Source organism: Dicentrarchus labrax, unplaced genomic scaffold (assembly GCF_905237075.1).
Source record: "Dicentrarchus labrax unplaced genomic scaffold, dlabrax2021, whole genome shotgun sequence".
NCBI lineage: Eukaryota > Metazoa > Chordata > Actinopteri > Moronidae > Dicentrarchus > Dicentrarchus labrax.
Genome location: NW_026136719.1, coordinates 20,472,622 through 20,500,236, shown reverse-complemented (window position 1 = coordinate 20,500,236; position 27,615 = coordinate 20,472,622). Strand labels below are relative to the sequence as shown.

Genomic DNA, 27,615 nt, shown 5'->3' with positions numbered 1-27,615 from the left:
CACAAAACCAATGATAGAATTATATTGAATACATTTTAGCTTATTCATTATTTAAAATCCACATGACCATAGAATCATTTATTTCAGTGTAAGGGATGAGGGGAGGAGGGGAGAAAGGATCAAGGAAAGGGAAAGAGAGGGTGATTCAAGAAAACAGAAACAAACAGGGCCGGAAGGAGTTGACCAGGTATAAGTAGTTTGTCAGGTGTGGTTGAGTAATCTATCTAATTCAATAACTTAAATAAACTTCATATAATTCTTATGTGCATATGGATATTTACAGTCATAAATATTTACATCCAGTGCTTTCAGTCCCTCACTCACACTCACTCTCTATCTCTCTCACACATTTAGTTTTTTTCCATTCTCCCCATATTTAAAACAATAAATATTTGCACTCGCAAACATGCTAATCACTGTTATCCCATTACTATGGTAATGACTCCTTATGTTTACCTCCATGTTGATTTACTAAAGCAAAGGTAATGGTATTTACCACCGCACTCTTTTTTTAGTGGTGATGTAATTACAAACACCTTTCTTTTGTATTTTTTTCCCTCTCATTTTGTCCTCTCTGTGTCCCTCCCTGTCCACTAAACTGATGAAATAAATACTGTTTTCTAAAGATAAGATATAATAAATGTGATTGTTATAATATAATACTATGTTTGGTCGTACACCAGCTGTTGAAATATTTGTGCGAAAGATCATTTATATCTTCCGTGTGGGTTGTAATTTATAAGGACGGCTTCCTAGCACTCATGTCCTACTATTACTTTGGCCAGGGCTCTGGCAAAGATTTGATCTATAATTTTCACAGAATCCGAAGCTTCATGACTAATTGCTGAGTCTACTGCATAATGAGGATTCAAGCATTCTTTGGCAGATGACGTTAAAAAGAAGCAATCACTGTTGACCCATCATCAACAGTTGCATATATCTATGAGTTTTAAGCAAGAACAGTAGGCCAAAAATGAAAACTGAACTAAAAAGGGCAAAGATTAGAGGAGCTGGAAAAATACATTTTATTTTGAGCAGCAATTTATTCTTTGCTGTCTTTTTTTATCTCACAACCCACTTTGATTTATTTTGTGATCCCTTGAGACGTCCTGACCTCTAGGTTGGGAACCACTGATTTAGAAGACAGATAGGATATACCCATATATTGCTCACCTTCTAGAAACCACTGGAAAATGCCAAAAATGACAATACACAATATACATTTGGACAAATAGTATGCAGTATTTTCATTATTCCATAAGCCTGGAAGGAATCATGCATTTGGTTGTGTGTGTCCCATCAATCAATATTTTTTGTGCACATTTATGTCTGTATGCTCAAGGAATTGTTCATCTCATGGTTGCGGTGATTCACAATTTCGGAAAAACCTATTTCCCTGACTGCTCTGTTTTATATCGCCATTGACTGCTGACCTAGCCTGTCCACTCTGGTTACACTTGATAATGTAACCTGCACATTGTCTCCCCTTCATTTTACTAGTCTGTTGCATACACGCTGGACGCACTACCTGCCCTGCACTCCCTGTTACCCACCCACATGCCCCAGACACACTTGGTGGAGATCACAGAATCAAGAAACTTTATTTATCATTATACAACACAGGGCTGTAAAACAACATGAAAATAAAATGGAATAAACACAATTGCAAACCCAGTAGCTGAAACACAACACACACAGAGGCTAATTGTAATTGAATTCCTTCCAAGCACACTGTTTAGCCTGAAGGGGGAGCCACTAATTAAAAAGACAGCGGCCAGGGCGAATTTGATTGAACATGGAGGGATGATCCATTTAGTTACTAACTGGTCAGGTTGAGTATGAGCATTTTCACATGTATCTCCAGCTGCCTTTTAATAATAAATAGAATCATTTTGCCAATCATTGTCAATAAGATGACAGCAATCCCCATTAACGCTTGCGGATGTCATCGATGCTAGAACGTGTTGTGTTTTTGTGGGCGTCTGTCTCTGGCTGTCTCTCTAACAGTATGTTAATATCTGTCTCTCTTTGTCTGTCTCACTCTCTCAAGCCACTACAGCAACAACCTGCAATGACCCAGGCATCCCTGTGAATGGTTCTCGGTATGGGGACAGTAAGGAGCCTGGTGACAGTATGACGTTCCAGTGTGATCCAGGCTACCAGCTGCAGGGCGAGGACACCATCACATGTGTACGGATGGATAACAGATTCTACTGGCAACCTGACCCTCCAACATGTATAGGTAGGTGTACATTACTCTGTGGATCTGATGCTGTGGTCAGACACTTAAATGTCATACTGCACACTAAAAAAAATTGAAAAAGGAAATAAAAAAACACACCAACACTTACACCAACAATACGTCAAACAAATGGAAGACTGAGCACAAAACCGGTGGAGGTGGAATAATCCAGAGTTGCATTGAAAGTGTAGAGCATAAACAACAAACATGACAGTTCAAGTCCCTTAGGTGTGCATTTGTGCCACATCTGATATACTTCTCTGGAGGCAAATCAACTGGAGTTTGCTGTTGAGGTGGTCGCTACTCCCAGATGGTGCTGCTGCTTGGAGCATCAGCTGCTTTTCCATACTGGAGGCACGTTCCATAAGGTCAAGGAGAAGTTGAACATGTGCTGAAGAAACTGTAGTGAAGCATCGAGCACTGTTGCTGTTGCACAGGGAGATTCAGCATGGATCACCTACACCTCCTAAACTCCTCCTAAAGATGGGGCTGACAGGAGAAGAGGGGTATAAAAGAAGCAAGATCAGATCTGTATCATCCAAATTGTTGGAAAACCAGAGCTTGTTGGCTCTTTTTCTCTTTTTTCACCACCATAAGGCCCACCTGCTGCTTATAGCCCAGAGAGCTTCCACAGCCCACTCCACACCTCATTCACACTATTCTGCTGCAGTTTGTTTTTCACTCTCCCACTTTCAGGTGTGCTTTCCTCCTTTATTTTCCTCCTCAGCTCCTTCTGACACACTTGACTCACTCACTAAAGGAAGGGAGTGACTTAGAGCCTTGAAGCCTCTATTTCTTTGGTCAGAAAATGCAGGAATAGCAGAGTCAGTGCAAAAGAAGGTACAAACTGTAATGCAGCAAGAGCCCTTCAGTGTCCTCACTGTGCAACCTACAAATCTCAGTATGTTAGAGCAGAACAAGCCTGCAGCACATCCACAAATTTGTGTGACCAGCTGTTTGTAGGCCGCTGCTGAACTACATGCCTTGTTTTTTAAAAGTTATTTTTCCCGCTTTACTGCGGCGTCCATTTTTAATTATGCAAACACCAGGATGCGGTATGACATCAGACACAGCTGAAGGTGGGATGTAAACAATGGGAGCAAACCAGAGCAGCAACCCAGAGCAGCAAGTAGCAGATATTTGCCTTTCTGTTAGATGCCACAGCCTCGCTTTATGTTGCTACCTCCTTCTCTTTATCAGCCAGCACTATCGGGAAGTCCTCCAGCACGGTCACAGAGACCAGTAATTTGCCTTGTAACCATGCCTGTGAAACACATTATGCTTTGTTCCTGATAATGCTTCTGACTCTTTGCCAGTGACCTCACGTTTTGCACGACTGTAGATAAAATGTAGGGCTTTAATTCTCCCTCTGTTTTCTCTAAGCTTTGCCTGTGTGTGCTTCGCTCCCCTGCACTTTCACCCCGGGTGGTGAATCCTTGGGGGTTGAAAAGCTCCTAAGATGTAACCAACATTATGTACAATAGTCTAGTGTGTGTGTGTTTGTGTGTGTGTGTGTGTGTGTGTGTGTCTGTGAGTGATTTGAAACTGTTAATGCCTTTGTTTACATCTATTTCACTGTTGATAATCCGTTCACACCCACCTGCCACCCCCAAGACACCTCTCCATGTTTCACATTCTTCCTTTTACATCACCAAATTGCTGCTTGAATGCATCTGTCTCTCTTGCCAATATCTCTTTCCTCTTCTCTGCCTTGTTGTGGAATAACAGGACCGCCAGGGGTAATTCTCTCTGCTAACTACCCCCAGACACTCCGTAACCAAATCTCAGAGTCTCTCTCTATCTCTCTTTTGCTCTTTCACCCTCTCCAGCTACCTCTGGAGCTATCTCCGGAGAGGGTCAAAGGGCAATATCAATGGTCTACCAGGGGTAATTCTCCTGACCCCTGCCATACTTCCCATCACTAACTAACTCTCTTCCACTCTGCCTACCTGTGGGGGTAAAATGAGTGGTCAATGAGGGGTGATTTTCCTTCAAAATTACACCAAGCCCAATGCTGTATAATCATCTTTCTCTCTCTCCTTCTCTCTCTCTCTCTCTCTCTCTCTCTCTCACTGTTTGTCTGTGTCCAGCGACATGTGGGGGTAACGTCAGCGGCCCCTCTGGTGTAATTCTGTCTCCTAACTACCCCCAGCCCTACCCCCCTGGGAAAGAGTGTGATTGGAGAGTCAGAGTCAATCCTGACTTTGTCATTGCTCTCATCTTCAAAAGGTAAGCTACCTAACATAAAACATGGTTCTTTATTATGTGGGCACGACCACTTGTATAGCCTATACTACAGTATGCCCCTTTGTCATATATATTGTCAAGCTTTAAAACAGGAGTGGAGCTTTTTGTGTGCCTGTAAAAACACTGCTGCCTCTCAGCTGGTATTTCTGACATTTTGACTAAATGGATTAAAGATTTTTTTTTTTCTCTCTTTAAAATGGTCAAAATAAGCCAGCATAGTTTCCTGTGGGAGTTGGGACTTTCCTCATGTATTTACTGTATAAAAGGGTGCCTGTGTTATTTTGGTGGAGGACTTAACTTCAATTTGAGGGCAACACTAAGAGTGTACGTCTAACATAAATCGAAATAAACTGTCAGCTTAATGAAAAACCACTGTTAAATTGCACTCACGCTAGAGAACATACTGTGTCAGTGTCATTATGTTACCATAATAAGAGTAGGTCACTGTATGCTCATTATGTAACAATAATATCACATTTTAAAATAGGCTGATTGAAAATGTGATTTTTTTTTTCAAAGAAAATACAAATTCCCTGTGTCACTCAATGGTAACATACAGTTTAAACTATATTTATGTTTTTGTTGTTTTGGAGTGTTACTAACAGATCATAAAGGTCTCACTGATGATGATATTAATTTTTAAATTTAGTTTTAGTTTATCCAAATACCTGAGAACACATTTCAAATAACAAAGATTTAAAGGGTGGATGGGGTCCCCAAAACACAATTAAATTTATTTAATCTTAAATGTATCACCCTCCATGGACTTTGTTCATGAGTTAATTTTTAAGTATAGACTTTGCATGACTCACTGTGGCCCACACAAAAAAGGTCTGTGCTGCATAGTCAGGGATCAAGTCCAATTTAGTCTGATGTTAATTAACACACAGTTAAGGATCCTTAAGGTAACTAATAAACCCATTTCAGTGGGGAAAGCCTCTGAAAGACATCCCATTAGTCTAAAACACTACAGTAAAATCCACTTCTAACACATAAAGCAGCTTAGTTTGTGGTTAGCTGGTTTTATCTTTAAAAGCATCAGAAAATTTTAATTAGAATTGTTCTTGACTTCTTTCTATCAGCCATTTTTATTTTATTTTGTCAATCATTTTGATCGTATTGGTAATTTCCCATGCATTCTTGAAGATAAACAGTAAATAGATTTGTTCAGGGACGTTTTGGTTGGCAGACACTATTCTTGCCTTGATTTGGAAAGCGAAATTCATGAGTAAATGAAAGGGCTTTCTGACCATTTCCTTGTTTTGTTTTTTGGTTATAGGGCAGTGTGTATTTACATGTCAAGTCCTGATTGTGCCTCGGTGGAGAATATTTTACAAGTCACAGTGGTTAGGGGTTTATGACTGAAGCAAAAGTGAAGATTGGAGTTTCACATGTAGCAAAGGAGATAAAAGCAAAGCAGACTTTCTCCAGATTGCCAAAGGAGAAAAAATGACCCAATTTTGATTTCATGTTTTTCAGCTGGAGAGATAATTCCCTCTGTTGTAACAGTGAGACAGTTTTATTTTACTTTTAATTACGTAGTATTGATATTGGTTGTTAGGTGAATGTTGTGTGTCATTATTTATCTAATTTTAACCTTATTAACTGTGTTTTATAAACACAGCTGAAACAGACTTCTATTGACCTAATTACAATTCTTGTTTCTCCAAGAAGTCAGAACTCATTATCGTATAATATACCTATAAATGTACTGTCTACTTACAGTCAATGGAAAAGCTTTGTCTTGTAACCGACTGTTTTATGGCTGTATTTTTCAAGATGTATAATTCATTACTAACCAAACTAAAATATACCTTCCAAAGTTTGCATTATTGTTCTTAATCTGCATTCAAATCTTAACTCTTAACAGACCCTTGTGTTACTCTTGTTCAGTCATAAGAGGTTATGATGCTGTCCCATTTCTGCTCAGTGAGATCTTTATGTTCCTTTAATGACATTTAGTAGTTTCAGCATTCAGACCCAGAATGTATCACTAATGCAAAAGGTATTAGCACGGATCATTTTAATGCTTTGTCAGTGCAAAAGGGGCTTATGTGCAGTTAAGCCCATTTTGCACCAGATATAAACACAGGGCTTAAACTTCACACTTCTTCACACTTATTTTGACTTTGGTAATAATTATATCAGTTTTTATTTCAAGTCCTCTCCCATAATTAAAATTTTTAATGGGCCAAATGTCACTCGTCACACTTCTTTTGCTCAAAATCAGAAATTCATGATTATCTGAAATTGGTGTCTTAAAATAAAGGGAAAAGTAGGGGATACATGAGACAATGATTAACATGATAATGAACATTTTAATTAAAACAACACATTTCCTAATGTATACAATGTTTGGAAAGATGCTCTTTGCAGAACTGTGCATTACCTTGTGCTTGTGGCATGAATGCACAATCCTTACATTAGGGATGTAACGATACACACAACTCACCATATGATCCAATTAAAAATACTGGATTCATACAGTCTGATTTTTTTTGTAACTCTTTTAACAAAATGAGAGACAAATTATGACTTAAAAAGATTCCTTTATTTCTCTGACTAAAGTCTACAAAATATATTTTCTCTTATATTTTCTTTATCAAAATAAAGTTAGAATTAAATTCCTTTTTTATCTCTGAGGTGGCGTATAAACTGTGCAAAACAATGCATAATTCCTTTTCTTTGTAAAAGTGAAACTTAAAGTATAGCCCTGTCAACAAAGTCAAAAGTAGATAGCCTGCTCTGCTGTTTAAAAAGAGTATCATGATTAATTTTTCAACTCAATGATTTGAATCTCCACATATTTGTATTGTAATTTAACTGTCTCACAATATATTGTTCCATCTCTACCTTGGATACATACTGACACAATACAGGTAATCGCTCATCTAAATGTTGCTCTACTGCACCCCTGCTGCTCATAGACTCCACGAGGTACCTTTATGAAAGTGATCAGTACATGTCCTCTTCCCTCTCTTCCTCTCTGTCTTTCTTTGCTCTGACAGAACACACAAACACAAGCACGCACAGTTGAGTCCTGTGATTTTCAACAAAACACTGAACAGGATGGTTAAACCAGACAGGAGGCAGACTAAGCTAAAATACACACACACACACACACACACACACACACACACACACACACACACATACACACACTTTGAAAGCATTAAGTGAATATACACAAATTTGTCAGTGTGACAGGTGGGAAACAGGGCTAACACAACCACTGTCAGAGCAAACACTGAGACCTTGTGTGTGTGTGTGTGTGTGTGTGTGTGTGTGTGTGTGTGTGTGGTTGTGTGTGTGTGTGTTCTTTATACTTTTACCCTTGTGAGGACCAGATGTCTTCACGTATGTGTAGAGATGAGGAGAAGCTGTCAAAGTGAAAACCAGCTAAACTTTTACACAAAAACAATCATATGGAGCTACTGTAGGCTTAGACTCAGGGGACATATTTGTGTTAAGTTTACACACAAACATATGCACACACATACTAAGGATATACAAATCAAAATAGATCACCACATGCTCCATCACGATGAGACAACAGTTTTACTTTTCTAATGAATTTCAATGAAATGTCAGAGTTTTTAACTACATATTGCTGTCTTAAATTCAAGAAGAAAGAAAAAACAAAGTTTTCATTTATAATGCAGTAAACACACCCAAAAAACATGTCAGACTCGTCAAAATAAGCAGACGATTAAAAGAGAGATAGCTAAACTAATTTGCAGTTATTAAATAAAGCAGGTATTTGAATTCAACACACATCACTGGATTCCTTTTTAGGAGAATTTGAACAGGAACACACACACAGAAACAACTGATACAATCAATCTCACTAGATTCTCAAACCTAAATTTCTCTATTTCTTTCTTTCTCTTTCTTTTTTTTATCCCAGTTTCAACATGGAGCCAAGCTACGACTTCCTGCACATCTACGAGGGTGAAGATTCTAATGGGCCGTTACTAGCAAGTCTCCAAGGCAACCAGGCCCCAGAGCGAATAGAGAGCAGTGGTAACAGTCTCTTCTTGGCATTCAGATCTGACGCCTCACTGGGCATGTCTGGATTTGCTATCGAATATAGAGGTAATTAAACACCAAAACTTTGCCTTAGCATAATGCCCTGTATATTTTCCTCCAAGGTCACATTTAAGGTCGTGGAATTTTTCTTAGATAGTGACCAAATGTTTTAAAACTAATCTGCAGACCATTGATTAGCTTATTATTATTTTAGCCAGTGTTTTGCAAGGGGTTTCTCTCTCCACTTTCCATAAACATTTTTTTGCAAACGATAGAAAGAGACATATTAATAACAGCTAATTATTTATTCCACTTGATTTTATAAATCCACGCAATTACAGTTTTTTCTCAGGTGGCCAAAGTAATTGTTTTGCAATCAAGATCACTACGTTATTATTCCTTTTCTGAGCTTAGTGATCTGATACACAGTCCAACTGCTGAACTATGCCTGTGAGGGCTCCTTTACTTGCATGCTGTGTCTTGAAGGGCAGTACCAGGCTCAGTCCAGGCGCTGACTGCGTAATGAGCTGCTGTCTCAGTAAATCAGCCGCTGAATACGCGCAGATTGTTTCAATTAAAAGGCGCAGCGGCATTTTCTTAGCAAATCTGGCCCTGTATTCGATAAAATACCTGGAATGGGTTATCTGTACACTAAATTAAAAAACAATGATTGTCATTATTATTATTCTGTATTTATGAAGTGTGATGATTAAAATGTTGATACAGGAATGTTTATTTTGCAAGCTGGATCATATTTTAAGCTGTCTACTTTATTAATTTCACCCTTACTGTACTGAAGCGTTTTCAGTTGAAAGGGCATGCTGTTCCATGTCAGCCCATGAGTTGTTTGCTTCCACAGATTGTGACTCATCTTGGTTTTACAGATGTTGCTTGACTGGGGGTGATCTAACAGCTAGAGTCAATGTGGAACTGATGATTAGTTGTTCGACTGACTAGAGACTAAATCTGCTTTGTCAAGTTTTATAAATACTTTTTTCTCTTGTTTCTCTCACTCCATTTATCTCTAATTAAAAAAAGATTATCTCCTTCTCTGTTGTATGTCTCCTCACGCTACCTCACACCTCTGTACTTTTGTCATTAATTCACTACCTTTCATCTGCCATCTCTCTAATTAAAATACAACCTTAATCATCTCCCTGTTTCACTTCCATTTTGCCCTCCACCTTTCTCTCTCTCTCTGTCTGTCGGTTTCCCTCTGTCGAGCCCAATATCTCATTCTTATTGGGTGATCACAGAAAAGCAAACAAGCTGGCGCAACGCCAAGTCATAAAGATCCAAGACAGTTTGTGACCATGGTCACCTCCTCGTCTTTTACTCCTTCATTTCTTTCGTCTTCTTTCACTGGACTCCTCTTATACCCTCATTATATTCAGTATAGATTATATTAGGCCTCAACAGATAGCAGCCAATTTGGGCCAAAATTACAACCAAAATAGTTTGCCCCTTAATGCAATTTGAATTTTCCTTTATTGAGCTAAATATATGATTTAAGCCTGTTTTAGAGCAGTGTGCTATAACTGTTCTCTCTCAGAAATGACATGAATTTACATTCACTGCTACCATAGAAACAATATCATTTCAGTGCATTTTCCTTCATCTCGTGTCTGGTGCTGATATGAGATCTAATTAACTTACCAGATGTCTTTGTCCAGTAACACAAACTCTCACCATTCTTCACAGAAAAACCAAGAGAGGCCTGTTTTGACCCTGGTAACATTATGAACGCCAGTCGGACAGGTTATGACTATAAACTGGGATCTCAGGTCTCCTACAACTGCCACCATGGCTACACGACAGTGGGTGGGGATACCATCACCTGTGTCATGGGGCATGATGGGAAGCCGGTGTGGGACAAGGCTCTGCCAACATGTAAAGGTAAGAGAGACACTTTAAGAACTACACTCTTACAAAGATAGTGTACCATGATGGTGGAAAGCTCATGTGGGACAAAACCTGCTTATGTAACAATTAACAATTAAAAAACATTTAAATGCAGCATCTTCAATCTGATTCCTGCTGGGGACCTTTGTTGCATGTCATACTCCTCCCCTTCTTCCCTTATTGCCTGTGTGTCTCTATATTGTTGGTTATTTAATAATGGTGAAAAAAAACAAAATGCAATTTTGGTTAGAATGGAACTTAGTAGCAATAAAAAAATAAATAAATGATGATTGATTTGTGATTGGTAGTGTGTGTGTGTGTGTGTGTGTGTGTGTGTGTGTGTGCGCGCACATCCGAAACAAAGAGTCTGTCAGGGATTGGAAGGCTGAACTGTCTAATTGATTGACAGCTCAGAGAGCCAAGAAAGTGACACCTGCCATTCTACTATTCTGCCCTTCAGAGTGTATATGTGATTTTGTCTGTGTGTGTAGGTGTGTGAGTGTGTGTGTGTGTGTGTGTGATCTCTAAAGTGACAAAGACCTGGTCTGGTGCCATGTGGGTAAAAAATTCAAATAAGCCACAGAGCAAGGTGGCAGGACAAGGAAGGAATTTTAAAATGAGCACAAAAGAGACAAAAGACACACACACACACACACACACACAGACGATACACACTTACTTATACCTCTTAACACTTTGAAAAAGGCTGCTATGAAAGCTCTGCTTAATAATGTCTGAGACAGTGAAGGGGGGAGATGAAGATGAGATAATTGCACTCAGAGTAGCTATTTGAGAACAGCAACGAATAACAGACAGCAAGAAAAAAAGCTCATCAAGTCATTTTATCTCATGTTCCCTTTCATCTAGTTTATTTCAAGATAATACCGCCACTTATCAACTTTAGATGTGAGTTACTTAATCAACCTAAAATCTGGAAATTTCTCTATGACACTTATTTGTGCGGCTGTGGTTTTAAACACATACACATACATGACAGCGGTGAGCGATATCGTTGGGATCCCTTTCAGAGCGAATTGATGAACAGTATTGTGGTATACAATCTCTTAACTATATAATATAATATTAGGCCGCAAAAGTACATAGCGTATTTTAACAAATTTTGGTTTTCCTTCTGATATCCTCCGGCTTTCAATGACTCACGGATTGGATGGCATTGGATGGAATTGGAACAGATTGGTTTTTCCTGAAATATAGCCTCAGTTACTTCTTGTTAGTGGTCGCTCACCAGCTGCAGCGAGCACCTAACTTATCTGTCCTCAGGTCATTAGGTGATTCTGCCTGGACTGGGAGCTGGGAGGAAAGTAATTTTCAGTTCTCTTATTAATGCACACAGTGGTCAGCTTTTTTATTTTATTGTTGCTTTGGGAGAAAACAAATGTATCGAGTTACTAGTACTCCCTACCACCAGAGGGCAGCAAAGACTAGTGTTCCTACCTGTACACTACAATTACAGGTACGCTACACTGGTGTTTAACGTTACAGTTTTAGTACAGGAGTTTTGGACCACCGGAAGTGCCAGTACCTCAAACTCCATATTCCTTCAGCAGCAGTTAGCAGTTAGCTAAGAGCTACAAGTAAATGTTCATCTGTAAACTCCGTAAATCCCCGAGAGTAGAGGCCACATAATCGTAGGTTTAGTCCTGACTCCCGACCAGAGCAGTCTTACTACTTACTTACGATACAATTACTGATTACCTGTTAAAAACTACCTAATTCAAGTACGTCAATATTAAAGTAACATATCTGGATTACTTTCCGTTATTTTTGGATTACCTCTACACCAAATATGCAAATAAAGACAAAAGAAAAGAAATGTTAGTGTATTCTATCAGACAGCATTAGTGTGTATGCTAACATCGTTATTGTCAAGTATCATAAGTTATTGTGTGGACGGCCCTTAACACTTCCATCTGATCAGGTAGCTAGTCAGTGAGTCAGTCATTGAGACCATAATTTAACCAATCAGACAGTTGTTTGGTCGACCCATTAACCTTACTTGCTCAGTGAATAAATTGCTTGCAACAGTTCATGGAGGGGCTAAATTAAGCTTTTCCAGTGTTTGGTAAGACTAACAAATCTTCTTTGTGGTAATATAAAGAAATTGTGTGGCAAAATAGGAGTGGCTGAAATTGATTCAGTAATATTTAGATGCTTTCCCCCACAATAATGTATTTATGAACAGAGGCCAAGTATTGACATTTTAATCACATTTGCAGGCTATTAATGGAAGACCACATAATGGTCCTCTATCAGATAAAAAATGATCTGAACCTCTGAAAGGCCTTGAACTTCATCTGGTCATTGATTCATGTCTTTTTACTGTAATTGATTTTTGTGTATATGATACATTTCATAATTTGTCCAAAAAAACTTTTATTTACACATTTTTTTAGAGTCTGTATTATAGATGGTATATTAGAAGTTCTGCTCTTCATTGGAGTTCCTCTGTTTCCTCACAGTAACACAGACTTGAGTTTGGTTCGTGGTTCTTTCTGTGTCCCAGATACATGGATTGATCTGTCCTGATTGCTGGTAACTACACTGTAGGACAGTTCATGTAATCAAAGCAGAAGAATTTAGCTAAATCCAGTCCTACCCTGTAATCTTGCTCTTTTCCTTCCCTTAGCTCATATTGCCCATTGAATTTTCTCACCACATAGTTAGGGAAGTTTCTCTGTCTGTCTCTCTATCTTTGGGCAGCTCCTGGGGCTTTTAGACCAAACTCATTAGACAGGGTGAGACCTCTTTAAATAATACATCTCCACTTACACTCCCTCTGTCTCCTCTCTTCTACCCTTTCATCCCCTTCTCACACTTTCCTCTTTCTCCTCCTTCTATTTCCTTTTCTCTGTAACTACTTCTCTCTCTCTCTCTCTCTCTCTCTCTCTCTCTCTGTGTCTCTCTCTCTTTCTCTCTCTCCCTCTTTTTCTTCCTCTCTCTCTTATTCTACCTTCCTCCCACCTCCCCTGTCTGTGTCTGATTTACTCTATATTTTTCTCTCACCATTTCTCTCTGGCTCTCTTTCCCCTTCTTGCACTCTCTCTCTCCCTCTCTCTCTCTCTCTCAGACACACACACACACACACACACACACACACACACACACACACACCTCTCTTCTTAAACCGCTCTTTTATTGGTTTCCATGGTAACTAAGAGCTGGTGCGAGGAAGAAAGAATTCTCTGTGACTGTTGATAGAGTTGCGCGTTTGTGTGTGTGCGTGTGTGTGTGCAAGAGAGGGAGAAAGACACAGAGAGGTAAAGTGAGAGAGAGACGTAGCTATTACAGAGTGCCGCCTAGAGGCTGTATTCACGTACACACACTTCTCACACACACACACACACACACACACACCAAAAAGGATACCACGTATGCTTATACATGCAAACACACTAAATCTTTTAACACACTATATATGTTTGAATAACGTTAAAGTGATTTTTTTTTCCGCTGTACACATAATAGAGGTGATTTCTCCAACAAAACTTATTATATTAGCGCATATGTGTCTGCTTGGATTTGAAAGTTTGGTTCAGCCGAATTCAATCGGCCCTCCCTACCTGTGACAAAATAGTCAAGACTCCAAGGTCTATTACCCATGTCAGCTGCCATGCCAAGTATAAGTAGCAGAACAATGACATCATACATGAACAAGATGTATTTCTCTGCAGTGGCATTAAACGCCACACATGAGCCAACTAATAAATATGCAATATTCAGAGCTGAACAAGATATTTAGGGCTGACCAACAGTCATTTTAACCGCAGTAAACAGCATGGTTACGGCTGTGTATTGACACTGACCACAGACACACATACACTGGGGACCCTCTTATAGTAGAGCTGTGAGCTCAGCTACAACACAGTGACTCTCTCAAAGGCCATAAATATGCCTTTATATTGTTTTCTTAAATAAGATTATATTATCAATTGACCAGACTAAACTCACCTCTTTACCTTCCAACTTCACAGAAACAAATACTCACAGACTTATCGATATCATGGATGATGTATGACGTTATATACAAATCAACTAGCTACAAACTCGCTCCTCTCCCGCTGCATGCCTCTTCTGTCCTTACCTGAACATGCCATATCTTCATCGTTCTCGGAGTCATACTCACGAGTGGCCTTGGTCTTGGTCAGTGGGAGACTGCTGAGCCTCTGTTGCCCCCTCGGCTGTCTCTGGCTCTGGTCCTGGCAGCATTCCCTTTCCCTGGGCCTGAAAACCTAAAGCTTGAAGCTATAATTCCTAATTTACGATCACCGGAAACACGGGAGGGGGACAATGACTTGTGCTGGAGTTTGGTGATTGGACGAATATATCGGCCGTCGGTGATTGGCCAGTCCATTGCTGTTTTTTTTTTTGTTTTTTTTAAATGAATGAGAGTAAAACACAGCTGTAAGGCCAAGGTATTTTCACATCTAACTGTGGTGAATTAAGAGTTTATTTTGACTAGTTTGATGACAGGGAATACAGCTACAAGGTGATTTACAGAGGCTGCAACAAGATTCTTAACTCCAGAGAAGCATGAAGCGGGTAGATGAGCAAAGAAGGTCAGGGGCATCATAGAGTCAGTAACAGCACGTATAGCCAGAATATTTTTTTACTTATAACTCTGTTAGATGGTTAGACACCAGAGTTGGTCATTGTTGGAGCAGTGGAAAGACTAATAATACCCATCTCCCAGCTACGACTACTGGGGCTGGGTTTGCAGGGGTTTGTGGGAGTGCTGTCACAGCCTCCATGCATGCACGAATATGGGCATGGCTAGGTGTTACGTCATCATATCCAAAAAGCCACTTCCGTGTCCATTCGCTAATATTCTAACAGTTCAATAACGGTAAAATGGTGCAGTACGACGGAGTATTAGGGCCATACTAAGAGAAAAAAATAAATCTTTTTGGTGGAAGTTATGAGAATAAAGTCATAACTGCTTAACGACAAAATTATGAATACGTTAGCTTACCTGTCGACTGTACGGTACGACTGAGACAAACAGCAGCTGCTGGGCTCAGACTGAGGCTGCTGTTTGGTTGAGCTGCTCACATCAGATCTTGATAACTCTATCGAAGCCTTTCTCTCATTAAAACAACTTTTTTTCTTGTATTATTATTACATCATTCTGGTAATATTGCGACTTTATTCTCGTAACATTACGACTTTATTCTCGTAATATTATGAATTTATTCTCGTAATTCCCCCAAAAAAAATAGTGCAGTGCTGTATCCCGTGTTGCAATAACAGAAACGACGTGAACAAAACGATCTCTTATTGCTGATTTCCCCTCGACGAAAAAGAGAAGAAGAGATGGCTGAAGTTGATACGGTTTGTTTTGGGTGCCGGGGCCCTCTTCCACACTTTCCCTGTTAGACTTCCACCTGACATTGAACTAACTGTTATTACCCTATTTGAATTATAGGAGTTTTTGAACAGACTTTGGGATGTCAGTAAAGTAGGCTGTCGCTGTATAATAGGTGACTGGTTCCTGTGCTGTAGCCATTGTTGTTTACGTGACCTAAAAATGCTAATGGACACAGAAGTAATTCCTAACCATTCCTTACGTCACACTAGCCATCCCCATATCGGCAATCGCTATTTGATGGACTTACAGTGGTCGGTTGAAAATCTTTAACATATCGCCCAACCATAACTTGTGCATATACATAGGGAATTAATTGCTTTTACAGTTTCATTAATCAAACATCTGAGGTTTTGTCCTACAAACAACAGTTAGGATATATGGCAAAACCATTTTTCCAAGGTTTAAAACCTATTTGTTCGCACTGTTTCAGGATGCAAATAAATAGACCCTATTGTGTAGTGTTCTCTCAAGAGTCTGTGGTTATTTAGATTGTTGTGATAAATCTGTTCTCTGAAAAGTAGAACTCATTTTAACTCTTCTGTTTATGGTTTTGAAAAAGCTCCTGGAAGAGCTGCAACTCTACTTTAAAAGTTCAGGACATTTTAGAAATCTTTTCCTGTACTCTCACTACCATTCCAAAGCCCTGCTGTGTGTGTGTATGTGTGTGTACGTATTTGTGAGAGAGGAAAAGGAAAATGAGACGCAGACAGTGAGAGGTAGGACTACAAAAGTGTTGTGTATGTGTGTGTTCCTGCATATGTGTGTGGATGATCAAAGCGCATGGATGTGTGAGAGAAAGAGAGTGACTTGCATAGCATTTATTTGTGTGTGTGTCAGAGGGTGTGAGTGATCAAAGCACATGTGTGTGAAGGCTTTTGATAAGGCTGACACCTGAGCCTAGAGCAGCACCACTGGGGGATTGTGGGTAGATCAAGACAAGACCTCTAGACCTGAGGGTTTGAATGCAGCAGCACAACAAGAATCAATCCAAAAAATATCAATCGATATCAGTGCACGGGATCAGGACAAGTGGAAACAAAGAGGATGATTACTCTGATGCTTTAGGAAACAAGAAGAAAGCAGGGAAGGATGGGAATGGGGAGGAGGAGGACGTGGGCGGGAGTACAGCAACTGTCTAGCAAAGGAGTGGAAACCAAACCAAGTTTTGCTGTATGTAGAATGTATTTCATTCTAGGCCTGTAAATCGGTTTTACCGAGCAAGGCTTAGCCAAGAATACGGGCCCAGTCTTAATGTCCACACAGTCTCATAGACTTTGACATATGTTCCTGATAAGTCCACAAGGGCTCAGGGCTGTCCCACTGTGAAATCGGAAAGTGCTTCAGGGCTCTCTGGTGGACTTTTTGAGCCCTTTATGCACAGTTTCCACAAGACTGAAATGCTGAATGCCGAAGACTTTGCTTGAGGGAATTACCCTCAAGGGGATGGCTTTGGACATTGGAAGAAAAAAAACATTGAAGGACTTGGAAAAATGTTTTCTTTTCTTTTTTTTCACCAATGCACCAATCACAGTTTTTTTTCACAATTTGCTTTGATCAAATATACTAATAACAATTAGGCCATCTTTATATTTTAAAAACAGTTTCATTAAACTGCTACCACTAAAACTGTAAAATCACATCCTCACACCTGAGCGGCTACAGTCAGGCCTATGACCCAGGCAAGATATTAATTCACAAAGAGCTGTCCCATTTCTCATACAACATTTTCAACCTTTGTACTCTCCTGCTCTCATATTTTCACTGAGCACAGAGGTGAAGATAATTAAAGTCTGTTAGGGATCACAGCTGATACCGTGGGTGGACATTTGGACTGGGCCACAGAGATACACACACTAGCAAAACAAGACAAGAAGAGAAGAAGCCAGAAGAGGTGAGAAAATAAGTGATAAGAATACGCCATGAGTGTGTGTTCGTGTTGTTGGGATGACATTGACAGATGTGTTTGTTGCTGTTGTTTCCAACGCATAACCCCCTCCACACACACACACACACACTCACACTCACACATTCACAGGCACTTACACTAATTTCATTGACCTCTGCTGACCTTACCTGCAGTATAAGTGTGTACACGCCCACATACTGTTTGCACACAAGGTTTGTAACTCTCAGGGGTGCTGAAGATGGATCAAGCTACTGTTAGGTGTGCTTCTCTTGGGTCATGCAATGGTAGTAGGGATTAATAGGCTTTTTTGAAATTGCAATGCGCTATCGGAGATCCCACACTGTGCTGTAGCTCAGCACTGCATTAATTAATTCACCAAAGTTTTTATCCTGCTGGGTTTATGTGAAGAGGAAGGAAGTACTCTGAAGAGGGTTTAGCAGAACTGCCATCTCAGTTACAAAAATCATGTGCCGCTACATTCATTTGATATATAGTTAACAAATACTACTGGTAAGTGTGCATTTTTGTCTACAGTTGGTTAGTCACGCAGGGCAAGGCATCACTTCTTTTAAGAAATATATTTGTTATTCATTTCACATAATAAATCATAAGGTAACAACTAGGGATGTCCAGATCCGATCTCTACGATCTGTACCAGTGCCAATCAAGGCATTTTTAAACTGATCGGTATGTTGAGCTTTATTGCTCCGATCCGATGTTTTATGTCAGCTGTCACACAGCTGTTGTTACTCATGAAGCTTTCATGCAGGCAAGCATATACATTGGATTGATTTTAATAACTTGAATGTACTTGAAGTGTGCACTGTGCACTGTATTATCTAAAAAAAAAGATCGGGACTCGGTATTGGCAGATACTCAATATTAAATGACTCTGATCCGGGGATAAAAAAAACTTGATCAGGATATCTCTAGTAACCACTATAAAATACATCTGCATTCAGTTTGATACGTTAGATATTTTGTTGTACATTATTTGCAGGCACAAATATGCATGCACACACAAAACACATCAAAAGCATTATATTTGTACATTATATAATAAAGCCTTGGAGTCGAAAGGGTCCAAGTGATATTTGGGGACAACAGGAATTTTCTGCTAAACTAAACAACTTTTGAGCCAAATGCAGCCAGTGGGATTTTTAAAAAATAAATAAGAATAACAGATTAGGGTAGTGATACGCTCGCCAGCTTTGAGTGCAGTGGGCAGTGCTCCCAGCAGCAGGGGAAAAAAAGGAAGAGACACACGATTAAAATCTAAATACTTCATTTCAACATGATGTCTCTAAATGATTGAAGCAACGAAGCGGATGAAACTGTTTGGGCACTGTTTCCAGAAGTGTCGCTTGCTATATTGTTACCTTAGCACAACAGTAGCTACAGTGTCTGTGTTAGTACACCGATATTTTTGTTGTTTGGGCTTCACATCATGCAAACTGGATTATAATGAAACCTTGACAATAATGTTAAAGTGCTGACCTTCAATGTTAATGGTATTTTAAGGGTGTTGAACAATGATCCCTACATAAAGATAACCAAGGAGTATTTTATAGTCAATCAGAGGAATGTGCCTCTCTTGCCAGTTCAGTCACCCATCGTCAAGCCAGCTGATCATACTTTTCAGGAAACAAACAATAAGTGTAGCTGGCTGCAGTACAGGCCTGGCAGGGCATCACTAGGGAAGATACCAAGTGCATGCTGATATGTCTGGGCTTTAGACTTCAGTCGCTTATTTATTTATTTTAACCTTTAGTTATTCAAGGGAGTTTCTCTGATAGCCAAGCTCTCTTTTTCAGGACACACAATTGCACACATTCACACCTGAAAGCTGCCAGTACACCCACAGCCTGATCTGTTGGCAACAGTTCTGGGAGTTTAAGGGCCTTGCTCAGTGAAAGTAATGAGAGAGGGGCAAGTATTTCTATTTTACTTACTGCAGATTTCTCCTGCCACTCTAAGGATGAACAAAGAAGTACGTATCATGATTTCATTCTTGGAAGTTTCTACCAAAATGTTCAATACAATTAAATCCCCTAAAATTGAGGAATTAGATTTAAGCATGCAATCCCACACTTAGTCATTGTTTCATTTCAAATTCAATATGCTGGAGTACAAAATGTGACTGTCCAAATTCACTGCATATAGTGGGTACATCCATCCATTCTCTGTATCCATTCACAATATTCAAGGCAGTAAGCGGTTCCTAGCATACACTAGGTAAGAGGCAGTGTACTCCCTGGACAGATTGCCACTATATCACAGGACTAACAAATACAGATAGACAAACATTCACGCTCAAATTAATGTCAATAGACAATCTTTTAGTTTTCCAATTCACTTAACCTCTTCTATTCAGTGGTTGGCACTAAGGCGACAGAGCTGATGAACCCTATAAAGTGATTCTCTTACAAACATACCTAAACTTTAAGCCGCATTTACTGTGTGTACATGAAAGCACATTGCAACTTTGTCCTGTGCCTTTCAATCAATTTGCGCTCACAGCTTGTGCGAAATTAAATCTGATTTACAAAGGCAATAGCTCATTACACAGTAAGTGATTAAGACTGCCTTTTAGAAAAAAAGGTCAAAAGGTCAAAAACATTGACTTAAGTTGCCACTAAGAAAGTCGTATTGAGAATAACATAATTATAGAAAGTATGTTATAATTAAGAATGAATTATTTATCACTCAGAAAATTACATGTGCAGTACTTTATTGAAGGGTTTGTAAAATTAAGTCAATCAACTTCTAAGTAAACGGTAAGGATGCGTTGCGCTGCAGTATTTGTATTGTTAGGATACATGACTGATTGAATATTTGAAAAATAACTGATATAATATCTGATACTAATTAAAAAATTCACACATCAATAAAATACTGGTCATTTCAACATGAAGTCTGCAAGGCCACTGGGCTACCATGTTGATAAAGTGCTTTATGAGACAGGATTTCAGAGCTCAGTGATGGATATAACCATTAGAAGACAATGCCAAATATAAGTGGCATATTAATGGCTTATTAAAAGAATTGATATTGAATTGGTATTGGAAGATGCCCAATGTTGTCCTTTCAGTATTGAACCATGTCTTAAATGATACAGCTGATGGCTCCTTATAATCCCAAGTAACTGCAGCTACACGCACATTTGTACGTGTTCAAATCACCAAAGTGCATTTGTCTGAATAACACCTGGTTTGGTGTTATTCATTTCTCAGATATTGTGTTATTTACCCCTTCCTCTTTATTTCTAAAAAGCTGATTTTTATTTTGGAAATAGTTCAATGCAGCTCCCCGGCACATATTTAAATGATGTGTTTATGGTTAGTGTGTGAGATTTCTATATATTGTAAGTTAATTCAATTCTCTCTCAACCCATAACAGCCTTCTTTTAACACGTCTGCACATAGTTGCACCTGCTATTTAAAGGTGAATAGTTTCTCACACATGGCCCTTGAAAATTGTGTGAACATTATTAGGTGCAGGAGGTCTGCACTTATATCAACCTGCCATTTTCACAGTCCTTCCTGAAATGCATATGTATAAAGAAAAGAGGGGCACTTCAACATGGCACTATGTGGCTTCTAAGTTTGCTTTTGTAGTGAAGGTGTAAAATATGTACGTTTAATGTAAGAGCTTTTAAATAAAAAAATAAAAAAATGAATTTCTCTGTCTTCCTATAGCTCCATGTGGAGGACAGTACGGTGGATCCGAAGGAGTTGTTTTGTCTCCAAACTATCCTCTAAACTACACTACAAGACAGACCTGCTCCTACTACATCGCTGTGTCACCACAGTTTGGTAAGTAAATAACTGACCACACCGTGCATGCTTACAATTATAGCTGGGGTTGCAACACCAACACAAAAGCTAATATATATCTTTATTTATTTCTTCTTCTTCAGTTGTATTTGGTCAGTTTGCTGTTTTCCAGACGGCCATGAATGACTCAGTGGAGCTGTTTGATGGAGCCAATGAGAATGCTCGATTGCTTAGCTCTCTGGCTGGGTCACATTCAGGTGAGTCTCCTAATAGGCCCAAACTTGTGTTAGACACAGCTAAATGAATGCCACCATTATTTTTCTTTTACATATCATAACTTAGCTTGACATGTTTTTGAAAAGATGCCACTCAGTTCTAATGTTTTAAGACGTTTCCCTTGTTTTCTTTGTTTTGTGCTCCTGAGCACATCTTTGAAAGAGGAAAATAATGAAATCATCTGAAAGAAAGCAGCTCTTGGGGGCTGTTGAACGCAGCACTGGTGGTCGTTATCACAATTTATTTGACAGTGATGTATTTGGTGAAAATCCATTATGGGTTATCTTTACAAGAAGAAATCAGCAGTGGTAAGCGTCTCACTGGGACCATACAGTACACAGTACACAATCCTCCCTGGGTTTTCCGTATCCTTCAACTTTGAATCATCCTTGCTTGCCAACATTTTGAGTCACTTCACAGTAACGCACTCAGCATGGACAGAGATTGAAAGTTGACGCAAAATCAATGTAGATGACATAGTATGAAGAATGAAATAGGAAGAAATATTGATTAACATAGTTGTTGGCAAAATGTGCTCTCGTTGCCTCAGAGTTTCATGTTCTTCTGTTATGTGTAATGGCCAGGGGGCATGCTGCAGGGGAATCCCACTAGAATTGACATTTAGTTTCTTTCTAAAGGAATCAGGGCCTTTTAAATATTTTCTCTGTCATGTTTATTCAGATGTGTGCGAGCAGAATTGTGAGTGGGAAAAATTAAGCTCTTTACATAAAGAACAAGCCTGTCACACTTTATGTTCCTTTTTTTCAAATATAAACATGTGTATTTATGTGTTTATGTACCTATGTATCCATATATGTTATCTCTTTGAAGGGCAGGTGGTTGGTAAGCTGGATGTAGGTGTATTGATGTATATATATGCCTAGTTGTATGCCTGGGTATTCATATTCAGTGACTTTGTATTTATGTTTATTTACAAACAAAAAAATAAAATAAAATAAAGGCCAATACTGGAACTACCAAAAAAAAAATCTTTCTATATTAGAGTAAATTAGAGTTTGATTATTAAAAATCTAGAAAAATAGAAACAGATTAAGGTAGATATGATTGTCCCCTAGGACATTTCTTTCTATTTTTACACAAAGGTTTACAATTTGCTGTAGTTTTTGTACTTTTTCTTCATTGAGTCAATCAGGGAGCTTATTTCAACATTAAATTAACTCGGAGAATGTGACAGTTTATGTTTGGCTAAGTGTAGTGGGTTTTTTTTCTCTCCAACTACCATCCATCTAAGTTAGTTCAAAGGAAAGAGGCCAGTTTATATAATGTGGAATGGGTGACTTATTCTTTAAAGTTAATATGGGTTTGAAATTCCCCTCGTGGCTAAAACTGGAAGCAAAGAATGAAACACAACAGGCTTTACAAAATAATGTTAGACGCATCATTACCCTATTGCACACACACGCATACACGCACGCACACACACAGGCAAACAGCTTTGTAGCACATTGTTCCAGCTAACTGACTGATTATCCTGACACACCAACATATTAACACACATACACGCATAGCAAACTTACACATACACACACATCCCAATGCCGCTAATGATGGTTCTAAATGTCAGCCACACCAGACCATGTATTTCTCATTTATCACTGTTATTTCGTTTGCTTGTATGTGTGGGCATATAAATCTCTGTGTGTATGTGCCGGTGAGTTGGTGTGTGTGTGTGTGTGTGTGTGTGTGTGTGTGTGTGTGTGTGTGTTGAATTCTTATTATTGTGAAGACCACATTTTACCACCAGGATAAAATAAGGAGAAACCCTTCTAAGTGTTAAGTTATGAATGTAAACCAGTGCAGTTGATATATGGTTATGAGTGTGTGGAGCAGACAGACTGTGTATGTTTCTAAGGGTGTACGTGTGTGTTCATATGGAACTATTTATATGTAATGTGTCTCAATTGTCAGCAATTTAAAAAAATTACTGGAAACTTAAACTGTTTTAGCATTCACGGTCATTTTGCAATGATTATTTGTGTGTGTATGTGTATAATTGTTTGTCCCAGGAGAGACATTGCCATTGGCTACATCCAATCAGATCATGCTGCGGTTCAATGCGAAGAGTGGCCAGTCAGCTAGAGGCTTTCACTTTGTCTACCAAGGTAACTCTAATTTTTGCTTGTTTCTCTTTCTCTCACATACACACTTAAACACAATAAGTTGCATTCAACCGAGACAAGGTTGAACATGAAAGTCTCTCTACTGCACTATAATTCACTTTGTTTCTCTTCTTCTTCTCTTTTTATTTAATTACTGTCATCATTGTAGCTGTGCCTCGCACCAGTGACAGTCAATGCAGTTCAGTGCCAGAGCCTCGGTACGGCAGGCGGATCGGTTCAGAGTTCTCAGCTGGGTCTGTGGTCCGGTTCGAGTGCAGTCCAGGGTATCTGCTGAAAGGATCCAGTGCCATCCGGTGCCAGGCCGTGCCAGGTGCCCTTGCACAGTGGAATTCAACAACACCGACATGTATAGGTAAGGCTAACCAACCATGAAATGTATAGAGAATGTACCAGCTTACATATGCAGCTCTGTCATTTTCTGTGAACCACCCAGTACTGTGAGTGTAGAGATTTTAACATTCATTCTTACAAACTAAATGTATGCCTGCGTGAAATCACTCTCTGCTGAGAGTGAGTCTTTTGCAAACAGCTTCAACTGTCTCCTCAGTTTATACCATAAGTAATGTTTGTTATCATATTTTCTCTCTCTCTGGCTCCCTGTAGCGTTAATTTGAACACCATATTGTCCTTGAGTATGCAGAGCCATATTCCAACAACCTGTCCTATCTGTTAGCTATTTAGTTAATAAACTTTGCCAAGGAATCCATATTTTATGTCTCCGTTCTAGTTCCCTGCAGTGGCAATTTGACTGAACGTCGTGGTACAATACTGTCTCCTGGCTATCCTGAGCCCTACCCAAACAGTCTCAACTGTCTGTGGAGGATCCATGTCAGTGAAGGGGCTGGGATACAGGTACACATATGTATACTCTTATAATATATAAATGTACTAACTATGGAAGACCCACATCAACTTGGAATCTATTATGATTGTTTATTTCGGATTGTTGGCTATTTAGATCCAAGTGATGACGTTTGCTACCGAGCACAACTGGGACTCTCTGGAGATCTACGATGGAGGAGACATGACAGCTCCTAAATTAGGGTCATTTTCTGGTATGACAATATGCCTCACGCACACAGACACACATGAACACACAAACTCGTGCACAGACACCCATGCACACAAACACTCCGGAGATGTGTGATGGATGGGATATGACAGCTCCTAAACTATAGATACACACACACGTGCATAGATTGACACACACGACCACACACACAAGATCTATGAGGAATTAGATATGGCAGGTCTTAAACTATAGATACGCACAGATGCAGCATACACTGGAGATCTTTGATGGATGAGTTGCAATACCAAAAAATATGATATATATTTTAAATAAATAATGTTTTAAGACATAGAATTTTTCCAAAGCTGTCAGTGAGAGGAAGAGAAGAAGTGAGGGAGGGAGGGGAAGAGTTTCACCACAAGGTTGAGTGAAGGATGGAAGAAAAAGAGAGAGAAAGAGGGGGAGGAAGAAGACTGGGCGGGATAAAGAGTGATCTAACCTTTTACAATTTCCCAGAGGAGTTTCCCCTGTGACCTGCCCCAAGCACATACCTGTCACACACCTATCACACATAAAACATGCCGCCCATAGGGCAACACACACACACACACACACACACACACACACATACACACAAATTATTGTGCCCTTCTCCAGAAGGCACACCGGGGAGCTGCCCACTATAACCACAGTGATCTGATGTTGGCCACTGAGCTGCTTCAGTGGGGCAGACGAGGGTTGTTTCACATAAGGACACTAAAATGCTAGCTGTCTATGGAGGGCAAGGGGTCGTTCACCTTCTCTACATATAATTTCCCAGCTGGTCTCAGCATTTAAAAAAGTCTTATGGACCAAACCTTGCTTACTGAATAAGCATCGCAGTGTCATTTCTTTCTATATGCCCAGTGTTGTGCTACATAGACTATTTTTTATTTATTTGTATTCTTACCATCTGGGGAACACTTATGCAAACTTATCGACTGGTTCTGTTGTATGTTTATCTCTGTCTTTTACAGGCACCACTGCTCCTGCCCTCCTCAACTCAACGTCCAATCAGCTCCTTCTGCACTTTCAGAGTGACATCAGTGTGGTGGCAGCAGGATTTCACCTAGAATACAAGAGTGAGTTAAAGCTTTAAAACAGACAGACATACAGACAGACAGAAAATTATTATAATTAAAAGGTAAAACAACTAATGACTGAATATTGAGTGCCTTCTCTCCAGAAACCACAAATGCACACAAATCCGCAGACCCATGCACGCACACACACACACACACACACATCATTGCAGCCAAAACTTCTACATCAAATAACAAGAGTCAGTGACCTGAACTGGTATTGCCCGAAAGCATACACACATACTGAGAGCCACGCTGGAGCACACCCACAGAGCACACACCTAGAGGGACGTAAACAGAAACACATAGACTCAGACACATACATACACATATACACATAAGTCCAAAAAAGGCACATACACCCACAAATATGTAGACAGACAGAGGTATAGACGTGGATATTAACATCATGCATTTAAACTCATACACACCTGTCAGGGCATGGTTGTGCTTTTCAGTCCTTTGTAGTTGTTTTAGCTTAGAATCACTTCTAGATCAATGAACAAGTCCCCGTTTTGTGTGTGTGAGAGTAGTGTGTATTTGTCTGTGTGTGTGTCCACACGGTGCTTGAGTGTGTTTTGGTGAGTGCACACATTTGTGGCTCATGGTCTGCATGGTCTTTTTGTTGGCTCTGGGTGACGTCATACCATAACTAGGCATGAAAACCAGGAGGAATGATCACTTTCGGGGGCAGTCCATCATGTCTACGTCTTTATTTTTGCTTCAGTGTATTTCTGGCTGTGGTCACGCTGATCTTTTTACTGTGGGTTTTATTACCAGATGTACCAAATCCACACGTGACACTTACATTTTAACTGGGTCCCATCCTGTACAGTATCATAAATAATCCTCAGATAAAAATGGTACTTAGTATAGGTCAAGCCACTCTTCTATTTTCATGTTTTAGCATTTATTTTGCACAGGCCTGCAAAACATATATTACTGAGTTGAGACCAGTGCAGGTGGAAGTCTTTTAGGGCTTTTTTGGCTTTTCTTCTCTGTGATGTCTCCTAGGATTTTGGGTTGAACTATGCTGGTAGGTTTTGATTAGAGGTCTTCATGGGTGCTCTCAATACTTCGTAACAAACTTCAGACCCGAGTCAGGCAGGTCAATGTTATATTCAGGCGGGTCTTGTCCATGCTGCTGTTGGTATTCCCTCTCGCTATTTAGGTCTGTTCGGATAAGTCTGACTGTACTTGCTTCCTTTTTTCAGATTGGGTTTCTCTTTTTTTTTTACGTACACTGCCTACAGATTTCTGGATAGGTTTTCCACACATCCATTTCTGGCTAGGTCCAAAATTATGTATTTATGAAGACCTCTAGTTAGGATTTCCCGGACTGTCTTCAGCATCTGATCACCAGTTTGAATTCAAAATCTAAAATGGCATCACACAGACTAACAGTTTATTTGACATCTAGTGGGTCACATAAAAAAAACTTTTGTTTGTATGCACATGTATTTATATGTTGATGGTAACCTCTTTTTTTCTTTTCACACAGAAAGAATAAGTTGTAAGGCAGTACAAGGGAAGGTGGAGATGAAAAGAAGGGGAGTCAGAAAGGGAGAGATTTAAGG

At 39.5% G+C, this 27,615-nt stretch overlaps 1 protein-coding gene across 2 annotated transcripts in view; it reads left to right on the top strand.

The window, feature by feature from the left end:
• The window catches only part of LOC127352220 (CUB and sushi domain-containing protein 1-like), a 396,058-nt gene that overhangs the window by 292,907 nt on the left and 75,536 nt on the right, over positions 1-27,615 (top strand). For both annotated transcript variants that reach the window (XM_051380421.1, XM_051380419.1), the window contains exons 29-39: positions 2,051-2,242; positions 4,333-4,471; positions 8,397-8,584; positions 10,220-10,414; positions 21,411-21,527; positions 21,632-21,745; positions 23,792-23,887; positions 24,054-24,257; positions 24,633-24,757; positions 24,864-24,960; positions 25,934-26,038. In XM_051380421.1, coding sequence (XP_051236381.1) covers positions 2,051-2,242; positions 4,333-4,471; positions 8,397-8,584; positions 10,220-10,414; positions 21,411-21,527; positions 21,632-21,745; positions 23,792-23,887; positions 24,054-24,257; positions 24,633-24,757; positions 24,864-24,960; positions 25,934-26,038 — 1,572 coding nt within the window. The remainder of the gene's footprint in view (positions 1-2,050; positions 2,243-4,332; positions 4,472-8,396; positions 8,585-10,219; positions 10,415-21,410; positions 21,528-21,631; positions 21,746-23,791; positions 23,888-24,053; positions 24,258-24,632; positions 24,758-24,863; positions 24,961-25,933; positions 26,039-27,615) is intronic.